The sequence below is a fragment of the Bactrocera tryoni genome, chromosome 5 (genome assembly GCF_016617805.1).
Source record: "Bactrocera tryoni isolate S06 chromosome 5, CSIRO_BtryS06_freeze2, whole genome shotgun sequence".
Taxonomy (NCBI): domain Eukaryota; kingdom Metazoa; phylum Arthropoda; class Insecta; order Diptera; family Tephritidae; genus Bactrocera; species Bactrocera tryoni.
In genome coordinates this window covers 17,476,944-17,492,926 of record NC_052503.1, presented here as the reverse complement: position 1 = coordinate 17,492,926, position 15,983 = coordinate 17,476,944, and the positions used below count along the sequence as shown (strand labels likewise).

Here is a 15,983-nt window from a genome sequence, read left to right as displayed (position 1 = left end):
TCATTCCATCGACTGCGGTACTCGCCATACGCAAGGGACCATAAATGTTTCGCGAAACTTTTCTCTCGAACACTCCTAAGGCCGACTCATAAGATGATGTCGAACCAAAACTACTCATGCTCCCGGAAATATCGGCCAACCTGTAAGACATACCATTGAAATTCGAAAAGAATTTTAGCCGGCCTTGACCCTTGCAAGGTGTGAGAATATAAAATGTTCGAACTTAGCTCTTTCTTACTTCTTGGACCTATGTTTGGCATTTAAATAGTCTTCGCGTGCCATTATCCAAATTTCTCAAGTACCATGTTTTCTAACTACCCTATATACCTATATGTACATATGTATTTGCATGCATCTCTTGAAATATGTGTTATCAATTGATATGGGTTTATTTTTTCGGCTACTAGAAAAAAAATTAACATTGACATTTCATACACATATACACAAACACATATTTTATATAAATTAAGACACAAAAGCAGCACTCTTTATCTTATCAGCGTCTCCTTCGATCGTCGTCCATAATTTCTATGGTTGACCAACCACCACTAAATATATCGCTTGAATCGGCATATGTAAATAAGCATGTGTATTCGAATTATTTGGCTTATGGACGGACAATTTAGAGAGCTTACCTCACCTTTTAGCTGAGTTATTTGTTTTTGCTCTTGTTGAGGTATATGGTTATATCTTATTGCAAATGTAGCGTGTATAATTAAGTATGTACATATATAGTTATTGTCCGCACCATAATTAATTCCCTTATCAACCGAAATATTATGCCAAATATTTAAGGAATAATATATTTTAGCGCATTAGCGAAGCAAGTTACTGAGCAATGGATCTATTTCGAAAATATTTGGCATATTTTGGAACATTTATTTTAAGGCAATGACTACGAAGTAGGCAAATACTAGTATTATTATACTCTTACATACTCTGTCGCGGCTACGTCTTAGATGGTCCGTCCGTTGTGTCCAATTTTCGATGGCTCGATCGAGCATTTCGAATGGTAAATGACATGCTTGATGTTTTGCTCCAAGGCCTGAATAGAAGCGCGTTTGTCCGCATAGACTTTAGACTTTATATATCCCCACAGGAAAAAGTCTTATCACGCCGTTAGACACGATCTTAGTATCCAATCGATCAGCCCAAAACGTAAAATTATCTGCTCACCGAATGTTCTCTCAATAAATCTATTGATTGATCTGAAGTGTAGAAGTGGTGCCAATTGTTGAAACCAAATGTCGTCTAGATCATGAGCTTCAATTTCAGACATCAAATAGTCGGTTATCATGGCGCCATAACAGCCGCCTTTGATGGTTACGTCCTCACCGGCATCATTTTTGATGAAATATGAATCGATGACTTCACTGATTTTGATTGTTTACATACCCATTGAGCCAGAAATGGGCCTCATCGCTGAACAAAATTTGGTTCGAAAACGTCGGATCTTCTTACAATTTTTCAAGAGCCCATAGAGCGAAGCGATGTCGCTTGGGAATTTTGAGCGGCCTCAGTTCTTGTACAAGCTGTATTTTGTATGCTTTCAATTTAACATCTCATCGTAAAGTGTGGCAAGTCATTCCATACGTCAGCCGGAGTTGTTGCGAACGGCGCCCAATCGACTCTCCACGGTCTTCGTGTACACTCTGTACGTGCTGGATGTGGTCTATTAGGTCGAATATTATCCAATAATGAATGCTAAGTCTCAAGATGAGTGATAGTGTTGCGAATAGTACGCTCAGAAGGCCGATTATGTTGATCATAAGTTGTGCTCTTTACAGAAGCTGATTTTCGTAATAACGTTGAACGATTTGTAATCCATTTTCAGGGGTAAGTCTTTCCATGATTAAATGCCAAACAATACTGAACAAAAATTACATGTCAGCCTGACACGACACACGCGTGATAGGTCAAAAAAAGACCACTGAAAAAAGCACCTCTACTTGAATCAACTGTTATATAAATGATCAGGATGACGAGACGAGTTGACCTGCAGCTATTTCCTCTCTCTGGCGAGTTGCAAGATTATAAAATGTTCGGTTACAACCGAATTCAATCCTTCCTTACTTAGGTCTTTTTTTATTTTTACTCAAGATATTTATTAAGATCAAGTTTTTAGGCCTCATTTTTCTGCGAACAAATCTAACGCAGTTTATAATTAGGATATGAGAGAAAAACGAAAGTTTTGCAAAAATTGCAAACTTTTGGATCGAAACACTTGACCTTGCATTACTCCAACTCTTTAACCCATCTGACCCAAATTACTGTCCGGCGAGTGGCTTTTTCAAGTTAGGGAACAAAAATAAGTTCCACATCTGGAGTATACAGATAAAGAGGATGAGGCAAGAGTAGCATAATTCGAGCAATTTGGCTGTGGCGACGGCCTCAGTGTGAACCGATGCACTGTCAGGGTGGATGTGCACGTTTTTCTGTCAAATAAGGCCGTTCCTTCTGCAATTTGGCGTCGAAAAGTACTTTTATTACATTAATTTTTCTTGCGCAAGTGCCGTAAATAAACGATTATTCTCAGTACTTATCGGGCCGCCCTCGTATATCGGTGAATGCAAGAAATAATGTAGTATTAGGAAAATCAATTTTTATACGTATTTGAGGCTAATAAAATTCCATTATATTGCAACGCTTATCTTATAAAACTCGATATGGAAACATGCCGAGATCGTGGTCAACGTTTTTAGCTTATCTCTTCACCTTAACGTTCGATAAAGATCTATGACCTTGTTGCACAATATTAACCTATGAACAGAATGAAGGTGGCCTTACTTTGTAATAAGTAACTTTTCTTAGACGCAATGGGATGTTGCAACTCAATTTTCTGCCAACAAATTCTGGTTACCGTTGTAATTGTCCATTGTTCCTTCCTGCGCTTATTGTTATGCTTATTTCAGTCGGACAGTCCACTGTCAGATGGTAAACCTACCGCCTCTCAGATGGTAGGTTCTTACAAATTGTTTTTGGAACCAATTACCGCTTTGTACTGACCGTGCACCGAAGGAATATATCTTATATCCAAACCATAAAAGATACATTTTCATACATGCTCTGCTTTTTTACATGGGATCACGTAATTTTTGACCTCATCTCGCGCAATTTTAGTTAAATCTCATTATTTTCACATTTCATTTTTGAGTAAGGGTGATTAAATTTCTAACTAGACATATGGATAACAAAAACGCAATCACTGTCCTTTTCTAGAGTATGAGAGTAGCTATGAGACAATAGTGTTTTCACACGCACGGTTAGTCGCACCTATTGTAGATTTTGTGGAGTGAGTGTGAGTTTCGTGACTAGCCATGCTCACAGTAGTAATTACTGAAGTCCCTTTTCTTCTTCTTCTTTATTTCATCTTGAGGATGGAGTCATGTGCAGAAGTTCACGCAAGTGAGGAAAGTTCTCTGGGCGGAATTCACATAGGAGTCGCCAGAAACGATTCTTTTATATAAGGCTCAATCAGCTTAAGACTTGCGGTCTTAGACCAAGTATCCTCTGTGTAACCAAAAAACATCCGTTTGAAGGCGAGCTAAAGTGAGAAGGCGAAACATTCCTCCCCCTGGGTTTTAGCAATTGCGACAATGGTTCTTGAAACCTTTTACTAAGTCTTTTTAGTATCGTCTTAACAAACGTTGGGTTAGTTCCTTTAGATACACATTTCACCTCATAGTTTCGGTATCAAGATATCATAACCAATATGTTGTGTGTTGTCTACTTGATGGAAAACGAATTCTTGTGTGGCTTTGTGGCCATTACATAACCGGAATATCTGAAAGTGTTAGCTCTGAGGAATTTAAACTTTGATTTCGCAAGGCGGGTGAAGTGTTATTATTGAATCGTTTTCTTCCAAACAGCCCCTTAAACGGATGACACACCGATAGGACCACTTAGGCCTAACCTTTCCAAAGGCGAAGAGCTCACTAAACCTCACTTACGGTTCTCTTTGGTCTAAAAGCAGAGCGCTTCAATCATGTCTCTTTTGGCAGAATTATCTCAATGAATAGATAAGAGCCGTTTTCAGAGTCCAAGCTGCTGTTGTTTTACTCTATGTAGCTCATTTCTTCTGATGTTTCCTTCGCCATAAATTCTTCGGGATTGTGTATTTTTTTGTTTTTTCAAAGTTCAAGAGTGTTTGGGATTCTCTTTCAAGCCACTCCATACGTAGTATATGCTAATTGGCTGAATATGTTACCTCAACGCCACAAATTTCTTTAGATTGGTCACTCTTACTTGCAGAAATAATAGAACTGTACTTTCACTTAGTCATCCGTTTCGAAACTTTTTAGTTATTAATGAAGTTTTTTAGTTATTAATCGGAGAGTGGGAAAGGCTTCTCCAATTGGACATCCGCAGATCATTCGCAATTTAGTAGGGATTTCATTTTCAAATGATGCAGTTAGATCCTTGACCTTCTGTTTTTTTCTCGATAAATTTGATAGCAAAGAATGCTGCTTTTAATGGAACTAAGAGAGTATCCTTTGACTAAAATTTATATATCATTTTCTAATTTGCTGACGGTCAAAGCAATTTACTTATATGTTCGGATCGGATTAGGATGTTTTAGATAATCCAAAAGTCTACACTTCTTCGTATAATTCGTGAGATGAGTTCACCTGGTTTATTTGACAAAACTGCTTGACGAAATTTGACACAGATTTTCCAAGGCCTCACTACAATTCTCGAAGAAATTGTTCAGATCGGATCACTATATCATACAGCTGCCATACGAACTGACCGAGAAAATTAAGATAAAGATCTCTTCATAAAAAAAATGCACCTAAGAAGGGTATTATAGTTTCAGCGTAGTCGAAGCAGTTAAAGTTTTCTCTTATTTTGTATTTGTTTTATTAAATTAAATTTATCTATTTTTTTTATCGTCTATAACAAACTAAAAACTATTTACTTTTGGTAAAAATCAACAAATCATGAAAGATGGAGATGCGGGGCATCGATCCCCGTACCTCTCACATGCTAAGCGAGCGCTCTACCATCTGAGCTACATCCCCTTGTATCCCTTTCGACACTGTCAACTGCATTCTGCTGTGGGCTTAACTAAAAGGAAAACAAATCAAAGTTTACTCTATAGCAACACATACATACATACACACATATAGTATGTATTTGCAACCGGACGTTAAAATGTGTAAACAATTATAATAATAGTGTTGACATACATATGTATGTAACTATTAGCGCATTTTTGAGACACATTTGATAAGAAAAATAAAACACGCACGGATTTATAACGTCATTATGGGCAAATAGCTATTAATTATGTATTAATAACTCATAATTAATCGACAATTAATTCGAAGAAAAATAAAACGCTAACATTTCCGCATTTAATTAAAGTTTTATAAAATATTGGCAAAATAGGTTGTGTTATGTTGCACTAAAAATTTATTTTTTACAACAAGTTTTCAATATTTTTCTTTGCACAAACCCATACAAATTCATTTATACGTTTATATACACACATATGTATGTAATGAGTATACAACTTCTACAAACATAGTTGTTTCAATAATGAAATTATTAATTAATTAACATTAAATATGCACATCCTTGCCTGCATTTATTTTAACAACCAATTAAAATGTATTTACATAAATATTTGTTAAAGCAATTCAAGTATACTCCGCTATTCTCCTGATTTTGCCTCGATTTTCTTTTGAAATTTCGTATACAAGCTCAGCTGATTTGTCGAGAGTGAAGATTTCGAATTTTTCAAAGCAAAATCAAATTCTTTCGCGTTAATTTTATAATCATCTTCACTACTATCCACACTCAATCTTTCAAAGGCTAACAATGCAGCCTCATTGCAAAGATTGCACATATCGGCGCCTGTGTAAAGCTCTGTTTCTTCGGCAATTTTTTTTATATTTACATCTGCTGCAAAGGGCATACGTTTCGCAATTAACTGTAAAATGGATATACGCGACTGTAAATCCGGTGCTGGCACATATATATGTTTACTTAAACGGCCAGGCCGTAGTAATGCATCATCAATCATATCTGGCCGATTACTAGCTGCCACGACGAGTATTTGCTGGCTGTTCTCATCCGAACCGTCTATAACGCCATCCATTTCAGTCAATAGCGTTGAGAGTATACGTACCTGCACATCACTTGAACTATTTGAGCTAATGGGTCGTCGACCGGCCAGCGTATCTGTTGCACAAAGAATAAATGAAAATTTATAAATATATATATAAAGCCGAAGTTTGGTTCTCATCTACCGATTTCATCAAAAAATATAAGACAAGGTGCATTTTTTCGTGCGGTATCGAAAATTCGTACAATAAACTTTTCTGCTGCGCCAACGTAAGGCGAATAAACATCTGCGCTAGCTATAGAAATAAACGTCATATCCGCTTCTTTGGCTAGACATTTCGCAAAGGTCGTTTTCGCGCAACCCGGTGGGCCATATAGCAGCAGACCTTTTAAGAAAATACAATTTACTTTTAAGCTGCGATGAAACTAAATAATTTTTATTAATTTACCTTTTGGTAATTTTAGTCCGAATTTTCTAAACTTTTCTTGTTTACGCAGACCTGCCAAAATGCTAACCTCCATTGTACGTTTTAGCTTATTCATACCACCGATAGTTTCGAAGCCGTCCACAAATTTATATACTCGAACATCGGCCGTGTGCACCGCTGCAGGTCTTACCTAAAAAAGCAAGTACCGGTTTATTATTTATGACCAAAGATTACAATTGGATTTTATTACATTATTCAGTGCTAACTTTACGAAATGTGCAATGTCGAACTCTTTCTCTTGCTTTACTTGATTTTGTTCTATATTTTGTACCAATAGCGCCAGATCTCCTGCGACAAAACCTTGCGTACGTTTGCCGACTAAGTCGAGTAGTTCAACGTCAAGTTTCTTTGGCGTCAGAAATGGTTTTGCTTGACTGAATTCGAACATAGCGTTAAATAAAATTTTGCGTGTTGGCTCATTCGGCCAATCAACGGTGATTTCATGTTGAAAACGACCAGGTCGACGTACGCTGGCATTTATGGCACTTGGATTCGATGAAGTCGCTATACATAATATACTAGCATTCGAATTATGAAGTTCGTCAAGTAGCTTAACCAATTGAACGCATATACGATTTGAGTTGGCTGCATCCGTGGTAGATGTATTATTCGAGACGGGACACAACAAGTCAATATTTTCGAAAATAATTATCGTAGGATCTGAAATTTTAATAATTTCATAGATTTGTTTTTAGAATAAAAGCTAAATATTTTTTCTTACTTACTTTTAGATTTCAGATGTTTAGTTAAATATAAAGCATTTTCGAATTCTTTGCGCAATTGTGCTTCAGCCTCACCAGGATACTCGTGTAAAACATTTTCCGTGGAAATATGAAAACAATTGCATTTATGCTGCTCGACAAATGCATTCAGTAAAGCTGTTTTGCCACAACCTGGTGCACCGATAAGAAGGGCGTTTAGATGCGGGCGAATGCCATTAGATTCGATTTGCATATCACGTAGCCTACTATTACACAATAAATCCTCAATTTCTTTCCAAACCATTTCGTAACCATGTTTGAAAAATTGCTTTACTTCCGATGCATTCGATTTGGCACTAATATATATGTTGTTTATATACAATTGTGTTTGGCTATCCAATTGGAAAAGTGAATTTTCATTTGTATTTATACAAGAGTCAATATGGATAGCAGATATCCCCAAATTTCGAGTACTTTTATTGCGCACAACACATCCTATCATTAAATTAAGTGGCGTTAATATCTGCTTAAGGGCGATAGTTAACATGCTAGTGGACAACTTGCGTAGGCGACTTTTAAAGAAACCTTCATTAATTTCCAACGTTACCGCAACCTGTCCACTATCTCCTGTTTGGCATTCTATCGCTTCTAGGCTGTTTAATATGCCTCCTTTTTCTAAAAGAGTTGCAGTGCCAACTCCATAGTCTAGGTAACAACAATTTACGTTAATATCTCGAGGATAAATTTGACATAGAAAATAGCAGGTGTCAAAGCCCGTTCTTTCAACACAACATTTCATCCAAACACCTGGGCGTAATTCGTTTTTAGTAAAAATTTCTTTGGGCAGCAAGCATTTTTGAAATGTAAATTCTTCAATTATTTGAAGAGGTAACACGGTTAGTTTCTGATCAAAATCAAACTTCATTATTAATATTCTGAAACCCTTTTACAATATTTCACAAATGTAAACACATTTTAAACGAATACGCTAATTTGAAATGTCACATTCAGCTGATTTGCAAAATGCCGGCAAATTCGCTTAATTCTTATAACTACGGCGAATAAGCGTTGCGACAATAGAACGAATTAGAAGAATAAAAGATAAATCCTGATACGTGTTATATGAATGAAAGGCATATATAAATTAATATTTGTGTATGCAAGTTAATTTAATATCTTTAAAAATATGTATTATTTTAAATAAAATCGAATAAAATATGCCGCTAAACACTTAAACTGAATAGTCCAAATTTGATTTTTCAATGCAACAGTGTGCCTTAAGAGTGAGATGGTTAGCTACGCGTCATATTTCTTTCCACTCATCCACCATTGCTGAGTTTGTCAAAGAAAGAAGAAAATTATCCACAAACCTTTGAGGTATATGCAAATTTCTTTCCACGTTGAATTGCAAAAATCAATAAGTAAAATAATTATTAGTGCAACAATATTGCGAAAAAACGTTTACTTAGCAATTGTTTTAAAAGAATCAATAAGGTGAGGTAAGTTAATACGCCAAGAACAATGAATTGTAAAAAAGTCGGCATCGTTCTTTATTTTCATCTTTCTTTTCGCCACATTCGCACTGTCTACAGAAGCAGAAATACATCCATTGAGGAAAAGCATTAGCGCAGACTGCGCTACATATAGAGTGTAAAACAGATGAAAATTATGGCTGACTTGGACGCAGTACACTTAGGATTGGACGAAAATGAAGCAGATATAGCCGAAGAGTTACAAGATTTCGACGACTCTTTTGACACAAGGAGCGAGGCGTCAGAATCAGGTTCGGAGTCTTCAGTCTCCCAGCCTAGTATTAGTTCTGTGAGCACGACTATATCGTCAATCGGTGAAAAACGTAAAAATAAAACAAAGAAAAAAGCTAGTAAAGAGAGTGAGAAGAAAGCAACTACGAAGCGTACATCTTCGCCGGCGGTCGGAGCTGTAAACGGAAAAACTTCTGTAGGTGGTAAGAAAAAACGAAGTAACGAAGAATCATCAAATAAAGACGAATCGTCAACTAAAACTTCAGAAAGTAAAGGTACCAGCAGTAAAGAAAAGAAATCGCAAAAAAAAGCTAGCAGTTCTAGCAAAAACTCTACTACTTCAGTAGCTAATAGTAATGGGCCGGCAAATACAAGTAGTGGGTCTGTATCGGCATACGCCAATACCAGTGGTAATAAAAGTGAAGCCAGTGATGCAGAAGACAAGCCTACAACGAAGACACCATTTGACAGCGATTCCGAATCAGAAGATTCTGATTCAGCAGCAAATATTAAACGTAATGGACGAAAGCCGATATCTAAGAGTGCTTCCCCCGAAAAGAAAACCCAAAGTGGGTCGACTACTAGTGGCAAATCGTATGATTATATGACTAAACTAAACTACTTGTTTCGGGGTACTCACTTCTTCCTTATTAAATCAAATAATGCAGACAATGTTGCCATTGCTAAGAATAAAAATGTTTGGGCTACACTACCACAAAATGAGGCAAATCTTAATCAAGCATTCAAGGAATCCCGGAATGTTTTATTAATCTTCTCCGTCAACGAAAGTGGTGAGTCATCACGCTAACTCGTAATAAAATTTTTTTTCTTTTATGGTCGAAGGTGTTCAATGTTTCGTTGTATATATACATTTTATGTATAAATATCATATAAAATGCAGAAATCACACCAAGCTCATTGAACTTCCTAGCACTAAATTAAAAAAAAAATCGTCATTGACAAATTGACTTCTTTAACTGTTTTAATAATAAGTTTTACCACATGTTTGCCTTTTTAAAATTTTTAGGAAAATTTGCTGGGTTTGCCCGCATGAGTTCACAGTCGCGCAGAGATCTTTCTCATCCGGCATGGGTTTTACCACCTAGTATCTCTCCAAAGGCACTCGGAGGTATAATTGAGTTGGATTGGATATGTCGAAAAGAGCTGTCATTTAACTGTACTTCTCACCTATACAATACGTGGAATGAAAGTAAGCCGGTTAAAATTGGACGTGATGGCCAAGAAATTGAGCCCAAAGTAGGCTCAGAGCTATGTCGCTTATTCCCCGAAGATGAGAAAATCGAAATGACACCTATATTACGAAAATCGAAAGAAACTGCTAAAATGATGCGTGAAAAAGGAATTCGTGTCTCATATCGTCCACCGCGAAGTTTATCTTCTCGTGGTAGTCGCGGTGGTGCTGGCAGCGGTTTCCCGAGTTACCGCCAAGGCGACCGTCGAGCTGGTAGTAGTGGTGGTCCAATGCGACATAGGCGTACATTTAGTTCCGGACCTCATCGTCCTTATAAACTTCCACCACTCGGTATGCCACCGGGTGGCGGTTTTAAACGCTCATCCTCGCCATACCGCAGTAGTGGTAGCGTAGGTGCGGGTGGAAGTGGAGGATCACGTGCTGGTGGAGGCGATACTGGCTTGCCATCATGGGATCGGTATATGAATTCTGCCGAAGCATACATGGTAGACTACATGCGCTCCATGCATGGACAACTGCCTCCATTACCGTTCGTACCGCCATTTGCGCAACTTCCACTATCTGCTTCCGGTTCGGGTGCTTTACCGCCACCAGGTCCACCATCTATGTACGATCAATTACCGCCACCAGTGCGTTACTACGATGGACCACCACTGCCAGATTATCCTCCACCTCAGCCAATCAGGCCTCCGCCACCTGGTTTTGACAAAGCACCATCCTATGAAGACTTCGCAGCATGGAAAAATGCCGGTTTACCCACGTTACCCGATGGTATGCCACCAGGTTTCCCGAGCTTTGGCAGCAGTGCTGGGACGTCAGCTTCCAATGGTGGTAACAGCGGTATTGGGGGCTCTAGCTCTGTCGGAGGTAGTGGTGGTTTTTCAAGTTCTACTAATGCTATTAATGCAGGCAACACATCAGGTGGTCCTAACAGTTTTCGTAGCAACAGCCAACGTTCCAACAACTCAAATATGATGCGTCCACGTGAACGAGCTGGTGGTCGTGACTACCGTGGACCTAGCGGTGGTGTAAGTGGTGGCTCCGGATCCCGCAGCGGTGGAAACGATAGACATTTCCGTGCTGGTGGTGGCAGCAGCGGTGGAGCGCGTAATTACCGTGACGGTAGACGTTAAAACAACAATGTGTCTATGAATATGATATACGCAACAAAGGTGTAAAGTGAAGTATTTACGGGCAGACGGTTACAAACGTCCTCCCATTGTGAACGCGAAAACCACTAAAGAAAGCAAAATTGATGAAGGTTTTGTGTGAAAAAGTGCGTCGAAATTCTTAAAAAAAATTTAAATAAAATATCCCGATAAAGAACCTCTTTAAATGCACCCCGTAACCTCTTCGTGTTCGAACTATGTAATCGGAATGAATGTGTGTCGGAAAACGAGTGAGGTTTTGAGCTGCATGCGAGTAATATATTATTCAAGTGCGGCTACTAAGTTCTTTAATATAATGCTCTTCAAATTACTTAATAACGCGTAAAGTGATTGCAAAATTAGGCAAAAAAATTTAACATGCAAAAGGATTTTAAAATCCCTCAAATATAAAGTGTATATGTATTAAATCTTAAAAAGTTATATAGACATTGATAGAAACAAGAAAATGACGCATATGTTAATACTTTTTAGTTGTTTTATCATTAACAACTAATTTAGTCGAAACATATATTTTCAGTAATAAGTCACTAAAAATGAAAATTTTTCATTTTTTAATTGGGATTACAAGTGAAAATCAAACAAAGTAAAAAATATTTTTAAATACATTTTATTTATATGTATATGAAATCAATGAACAGCCTATATTGCAGTTCTAACTCGAATGTTAAAGTTATTAAATTAAAATTGCAATGCAAAAACTTCAGTTCTTAATACATCATGGCATTGTTGGATATTTACATATTTTATTACAAATATACTTGCAGTCCCAAATTATGAAAATGATATCAATAAATGTATTACTTCAGTTTTGTTCGCATAAATTAAAAAAAAAAAGATATACATATATATTATTGACTAAAGTTAATTTTAAAAGTACATGTTTAAATTATAACACACTGTGTCGCTGTACAACAAAAGCAATTCCATGGTAAAAGGAATGAAAAGTTGACAAACTTTTTCAATTATAAATACAATGCATATACATACTATATAATTTTAAATCATAGTTATAATTATACGTATCGTAAAAATATAAACAAAACCATACATATGTGAACTTTATTTGCTGAACGAAGGCGGAGAGGTTGCAATGTTTTCGAAAATAAAAGAAAACACACGAACTGTTGTGAAAATATGGACTGTTTTGACCGGTTTAAAGGAAAGACGTTTACCCTTACCCATTCCCATTAAAACTATTTGAAATATGTCAGCTTTCCAAATAAAGAAAAATAGTGCTAAAAGAAGAAAAATCAGTTACATCAAACTAAATGAAAAAATTTGAAAAATGAAATCAGAAGCAAAAGTGTGTGCAGTGTTTCAAATGCAAGTTATCCAAAAAGTAAAAAATAATGGAATATTTCAACATTCAGCTAGAAAAAATTGAAGTGGCAAAAGAAATATAGTGTTTGTGTTGAGAAGATTATGCAATATTATTGCCATACCTTATTCTGCTGAAGTCACTTCCGTATTCAAGAAAATAACAAAGCCTATTGGACACAACTAGTTATTATTCATCAATCTCCTCCTCCTATTCAAATTTGATTTGGAGTGAATGTGTCAACCCACTATAGCATACATACATATATATTTATAAGAACTTTTCCGCTTGGGTTTAGACAACATAAAAAATGAAGTGCTTGAAATGAAAAACTACAAAATGTTTCGTACTCGTGTTGAACGAGTAAAGTGCATAAATATGTCTAACGGGATTCGAGCGTAATGCTTTTGAGTCCATTCTAGTTTCCGCCTTGCTTACAGCACATAACGCACCATAAATCAAATTTGCCTGGAACCAACTGTATCTATGCTTTCTAATTAAATTAATTCTTGTCTTTCAGACCATGCAGACAATTCTTATGGGAAAAGCTGTTTGACTTTGACACACCTGTGTCCTGCTTAATGCAGCAATGATTGATAGAAACGTCAACTAAGTTCATGGGACTGAATATTTCGCAGCAAAAACAAAAAACTAAAAAAGTAAACTTGGTGTTGCTAAAACAAATCAAATCTGCCAAACATAATTAAAAATGTTGAATTCGGCTGCATCGAAGTTACAATACCCTTCACAGGCGCATTTCTCTTAGCATTAATGGGTATAAAAATATCATGATTTCATCGGTTTGTATGACAGCTATGTGCTATACTAGTCCGATCTGAACATTTTCTTGGGATTTTATAGCGTTACCTTGGACAATAATAAGTGTCAAATTTTGCGAATATAAATCGTTAGCGCAAATTGTTTTCTATACAAGGATTGGTTTGTGAAACATCAGTTTGAATGGCAGCTATCTGCTATAGTGATCCGATCTGAACAATTTTTTCAAAGGTTGTGCCGCTGTCTATCTATGATCGCTCAGTTTGTTTGGCAGCTATATGCTATAGCGGTCCTATATCTGCAGTTCCGACCAATAGTCAGCTTCTTGAAGACAAAATAAACTGTGCAAATTATCAGGTCGATTTCTCGAAAACGGAGCGAGTAGTTTGTGGACATGGATAACTCGACTCAGATCATCATGCTGATCATTTATAAATATACATACTTTATAATCTCCGACGTTCCCTCTGGGTGTTACAATCTTTGTAACAAACTTAGAATACCGTATTAAAAGTATGGAAATATTTGAAATAACATTGAATTAAACTACAATCCTATGCAGTCGATAAGATTTGTTCTATCCAACACTAAGAGCGCTTTTACGGTTTTGGAGTTGCAATTATTTCCTATTACCTTACCATTCATTTAAAAGTAGCTTCATCTCAAATTACTATATAACGGGTACAGTTAATACTCAATGTCATTATGAAAGAAACGAGTAGACGATGACGTATCACAGAGACTAGACCGTGGACCGCACCGTAGACTAGAACCACATTTTTTGCCTTTCTTTTCAGCGCCTCTCTTCTGGTCCAAAAGGAAAGCGAAGATTTTGCGACGGCCATGTGATATTTTATTATACCTAAGTATGGAGTTCCATTATTTTGAAGGTGCAATTAATTTTTTAATAAATTTTTATTTTGATATATAAAATTTTAAATTGTGTTTTAAATGCTGCCAACTCAACATTTTGCAGTCTCTTATAATAATAGTAATAGTTAAAACCACTTAAGTTTATGCCATTTTATTACGAATTTTTGTGGTTTTAGCCTCCGCGTATTCATCATCATCATCGGAGGATGTATACTCTTCAATATCTATTATGTTCTTCTTTGAAGGAACACGTGGACAGGTTGCCGTTGATGATGTACTTGGTAGATCAGCGACGGAACTGCTAGCCATGGCACTTGTAGACGGGGCATTGTATCTTGGTTCTATAACATGGAAAAATGTTACTTAAAAAGTAATAATTTTTTCAATTTTTTTGTGCAACTATGCAGATAAGCAGATTTCTGCCCTAAAAAATTTGCTTGTTTTCAACAAACAAGCTCGTTTATGATTACATACCTTCAGTTAAAATATCGTGGTATCTTTCCTGTCGTTTCGTTAAAGCATATGTGCTACTGTAAAATAATAATGGTAGTAGGACTACAATGCCGCACGTAATAAGAAAGAGCAACATATCAAATTCACGATGACAACAATCTAAATCCTTGGACCAGTGTGCTCTCGTTCGATTCATCTAGGGACAATAAAAACACGATTATATAAAACGACAGTATATTAAAAATTCCATTACCGAATCCTGCAAATCGTAACAAACTTGTCCATTATTATGTTTATCCAAACCGACATAAAATCCATTTAGATCCAGATAGTCGGTCAAACAGTATACACATTCTTTACCTTTGTTCTCGCGTAGGCAATCTTCCAGTTTATTTCTCTTCGTGTCAAATATATCCGAATTATTGCTAGCAAAGCAATCTAGACAATGTAAAAAACAAATAAATATATTTAGTCATTTTAATAGCAACACATTTACTAACCATCACAATACGCCTTTGTCCATAATCCGGTCAGTATCGATTGTGTTGTAGAAACAATGTTGATGCGATCTTTATCAAAGAACTTCTCTGTGCAATTCTTCTCTTCGCGCATGAGCAAATACAAGCCTTGCATTTCGGAAAATTGCATCTCACAACCTATGCAAAGGCTAACCGGCACTGAATGCAATGTTGAGCACTGCACGAATGCACTTTGTTTTTGGGCTAACTCGCGCAGATATTTGTCACAAATCTGAGTCATACAATGCAATTGTAAAAACATTTAGAGCAATAGAAAATGTGGAATGCAATATTAAAAACTTACATTTTCTGCTAGGACATGGTGTACAACAAATAAAAGAAGAGTTATCTTCATTAAAATACTGTAGGAACACATTTTAGTTTTAAAATAACAAAGGGAATTTACCGCATAGAAACTATGCACTCGATAATGTTTTTTTTGTAACTGACAGCAAGGGCAGTGTTGCATTTAGTGCAATTTATCGTTTTCAATTTCCTACTCACAGATATATATGAATTTATATTAAAGGCGATAATAAAGTTTAATAAATTCGTACCCAAATTATTCAGAGCCACTTATGTAAGTATGGGGTATTTCATTCACTTTTAATGGTATCCGCAATTTATTTCAATTTATATTT

The 15,983-nt window shown here is 36.4% G+C and overlaps 3 protein-coding genes and 1 non-coding gene across 5 annotated transcripts; 1 reads left to right on the top strand and 3 right to left on the bottom strand.

The window, feature by feature from the left end:
* Positions 1 to 4,948: 4,948 nt before the first annotated feature.
* Trnaa-agc lies at positions 4,949 to 5,021 on the bottom strand. The gene has a single exon. It is a non-coding gene; the product is annotated as a tRNA-Ala (tRNA).
* Positions 5,022 to 5,554: 533 nt separating this feature from the next.
* On the bottom strand, positions 5,555 to 8,232 carry LOC120778237 (spermatogenesis-associated protein 5-like protein 1). The gene is made up of 5 exons (XM_040109994.1): positions 7,283 to 8,232; positions 6,748 to 7,217; positions 6,519 to 6,687; positions 6,255 to 6,455; positions 5,555 to 6,186 (listed from the first exon to the last, which is right to left on the bottom strand). Exons 1-5 carry the CDS (start codon positions 8,181 to 8,183, stop codon positions 5,657 to 5,659), a joined length of 2,271 nt encoding a protein of 756 aa, XP_039965928.1. The 5' UTR covers positions 8,184 to 8,232; the 3' UTR covers positions 5,555 to 5,656.
* A 374-nt stretch (positions 8,233 to 8,606) lies between these two features.
* Positions 8,607 to 14,438, top strand: LOC120776563 (YTH domain-containing protein 1). 2 transcript variants are annotated; one of them, XM_040107324.1, is made up of 3 exons: positions 8,607 to 8,752; positions 8,851 to 9,812; positions 10,049 to 14,438. In XM_040107324.1, the coding sequence occupies exons 2-3, from the start codon at positions 8,918 to 8,920 to the stop codon at positions 11,365 to 11,367; spliced, it is 2,214 nt and encodes a 737-aa protein (XP_039963258.1). In that variant the 5' UTR covers positions 8,607 to 8,752; positions 8,851 to 8,917; the 3' UTR covers positions 11,368 to 14,438. The 2 variants fall into 2 exon arrangements, with proteins under 2 accessions (XP_039963258.1, XP_039963257.1); XM_040107323.1 differs by having other exon boundaries at positions 8,607 to 8,757.
* LOC120776564 (osteopetrosis-associated transmembrane protein 1-like) lies at positions 14,395 to 15,783 on the bottom strand. Its single transcript, XM_040107326.1, has 5 exons — positions 15,647 to 15,783; positions 15,325 to 15,574; positions 15,078 to 15,262; positions 14,846 to 15,020; positions 14,395 to 14,712 (listed from the first exon to the last, which is right to left on the bottom strand). The coding sequence occupies exons 1-5, from the start codon at positions 15,716 to 15,718 to the stop codon at positions 14,513 to 14,515; spliced, it is 882 nt and encodes a 293-aa protein (XP_039963260.1). The 5' UTR covers positions 15,719 to 15,783; the 3' UTR covers positions 14,395 to 14,512.
* Between the last annotated feature and the right edge of the window lie 200 nt (positions 15,784 to 15,983).

Excerpts from the sequence above, each read along its gene's own strand:
- LOC120778237 (XM_040109994.1), bottom strand. The coding sequence starts at position 8,183 with ATGAAGTTTGATTTTGATCAGAAACTAACCGTGTTACCTCTTCAAATA. Across the intron at positions 6,688-6,747 it reads TAAAGTTAGCACTGAATAAT|GTAAGACCTGCAGCGGTGCA; the intron begins GTAATAAAATCC and ends TTGCTTTTTTAG. Across the intron at positions 6,187-6,254 it reads TATATTTTTTGATGAAATCG|ATACGCTGGCCGGTCGACGA; the intron begins GTAGATGAGAAC and ends TTTGTGCAACAG.
- LOC120776563 (XM_040107324.1), top strand. The coding sequence starts at position 8,918 with ATGAAAATTATGGCTGACTTGGACGCAGTACACTTAGGATTGGACGAA. Across the intron at positions 9,813-10,048 it reads CTTCTCCGTCAACGAAAGTG|GAAAATTTGCTGGGTTTGCC; the intron begins GTGAGTCATCAC and ends TAAAATTTTTAG.
- LOC120776564 (XM_040107326.1), bottom strand. The coding sequence starts at position 15,718 with ATGTGTTCCTACAGTATTTTAATGAAGATAACTCTTCTTTTATTTGTT. Across the intron at positions 15,575-15,646 it reads ACCATGTCCTAGCAGAAAAT|ATTTGTGACAAATATCTGCG; the intron begins GTAAGTTTTTAA and ends TGTATGACTCAG. Across the intron at positions 15,263-15,324 it reads GACAAAGGCGTATTGTGATG|ATTGCTTTGCTAGCAATAAT; the intron begins GTTAGTAAATGT and ends TACATTGTCTAG.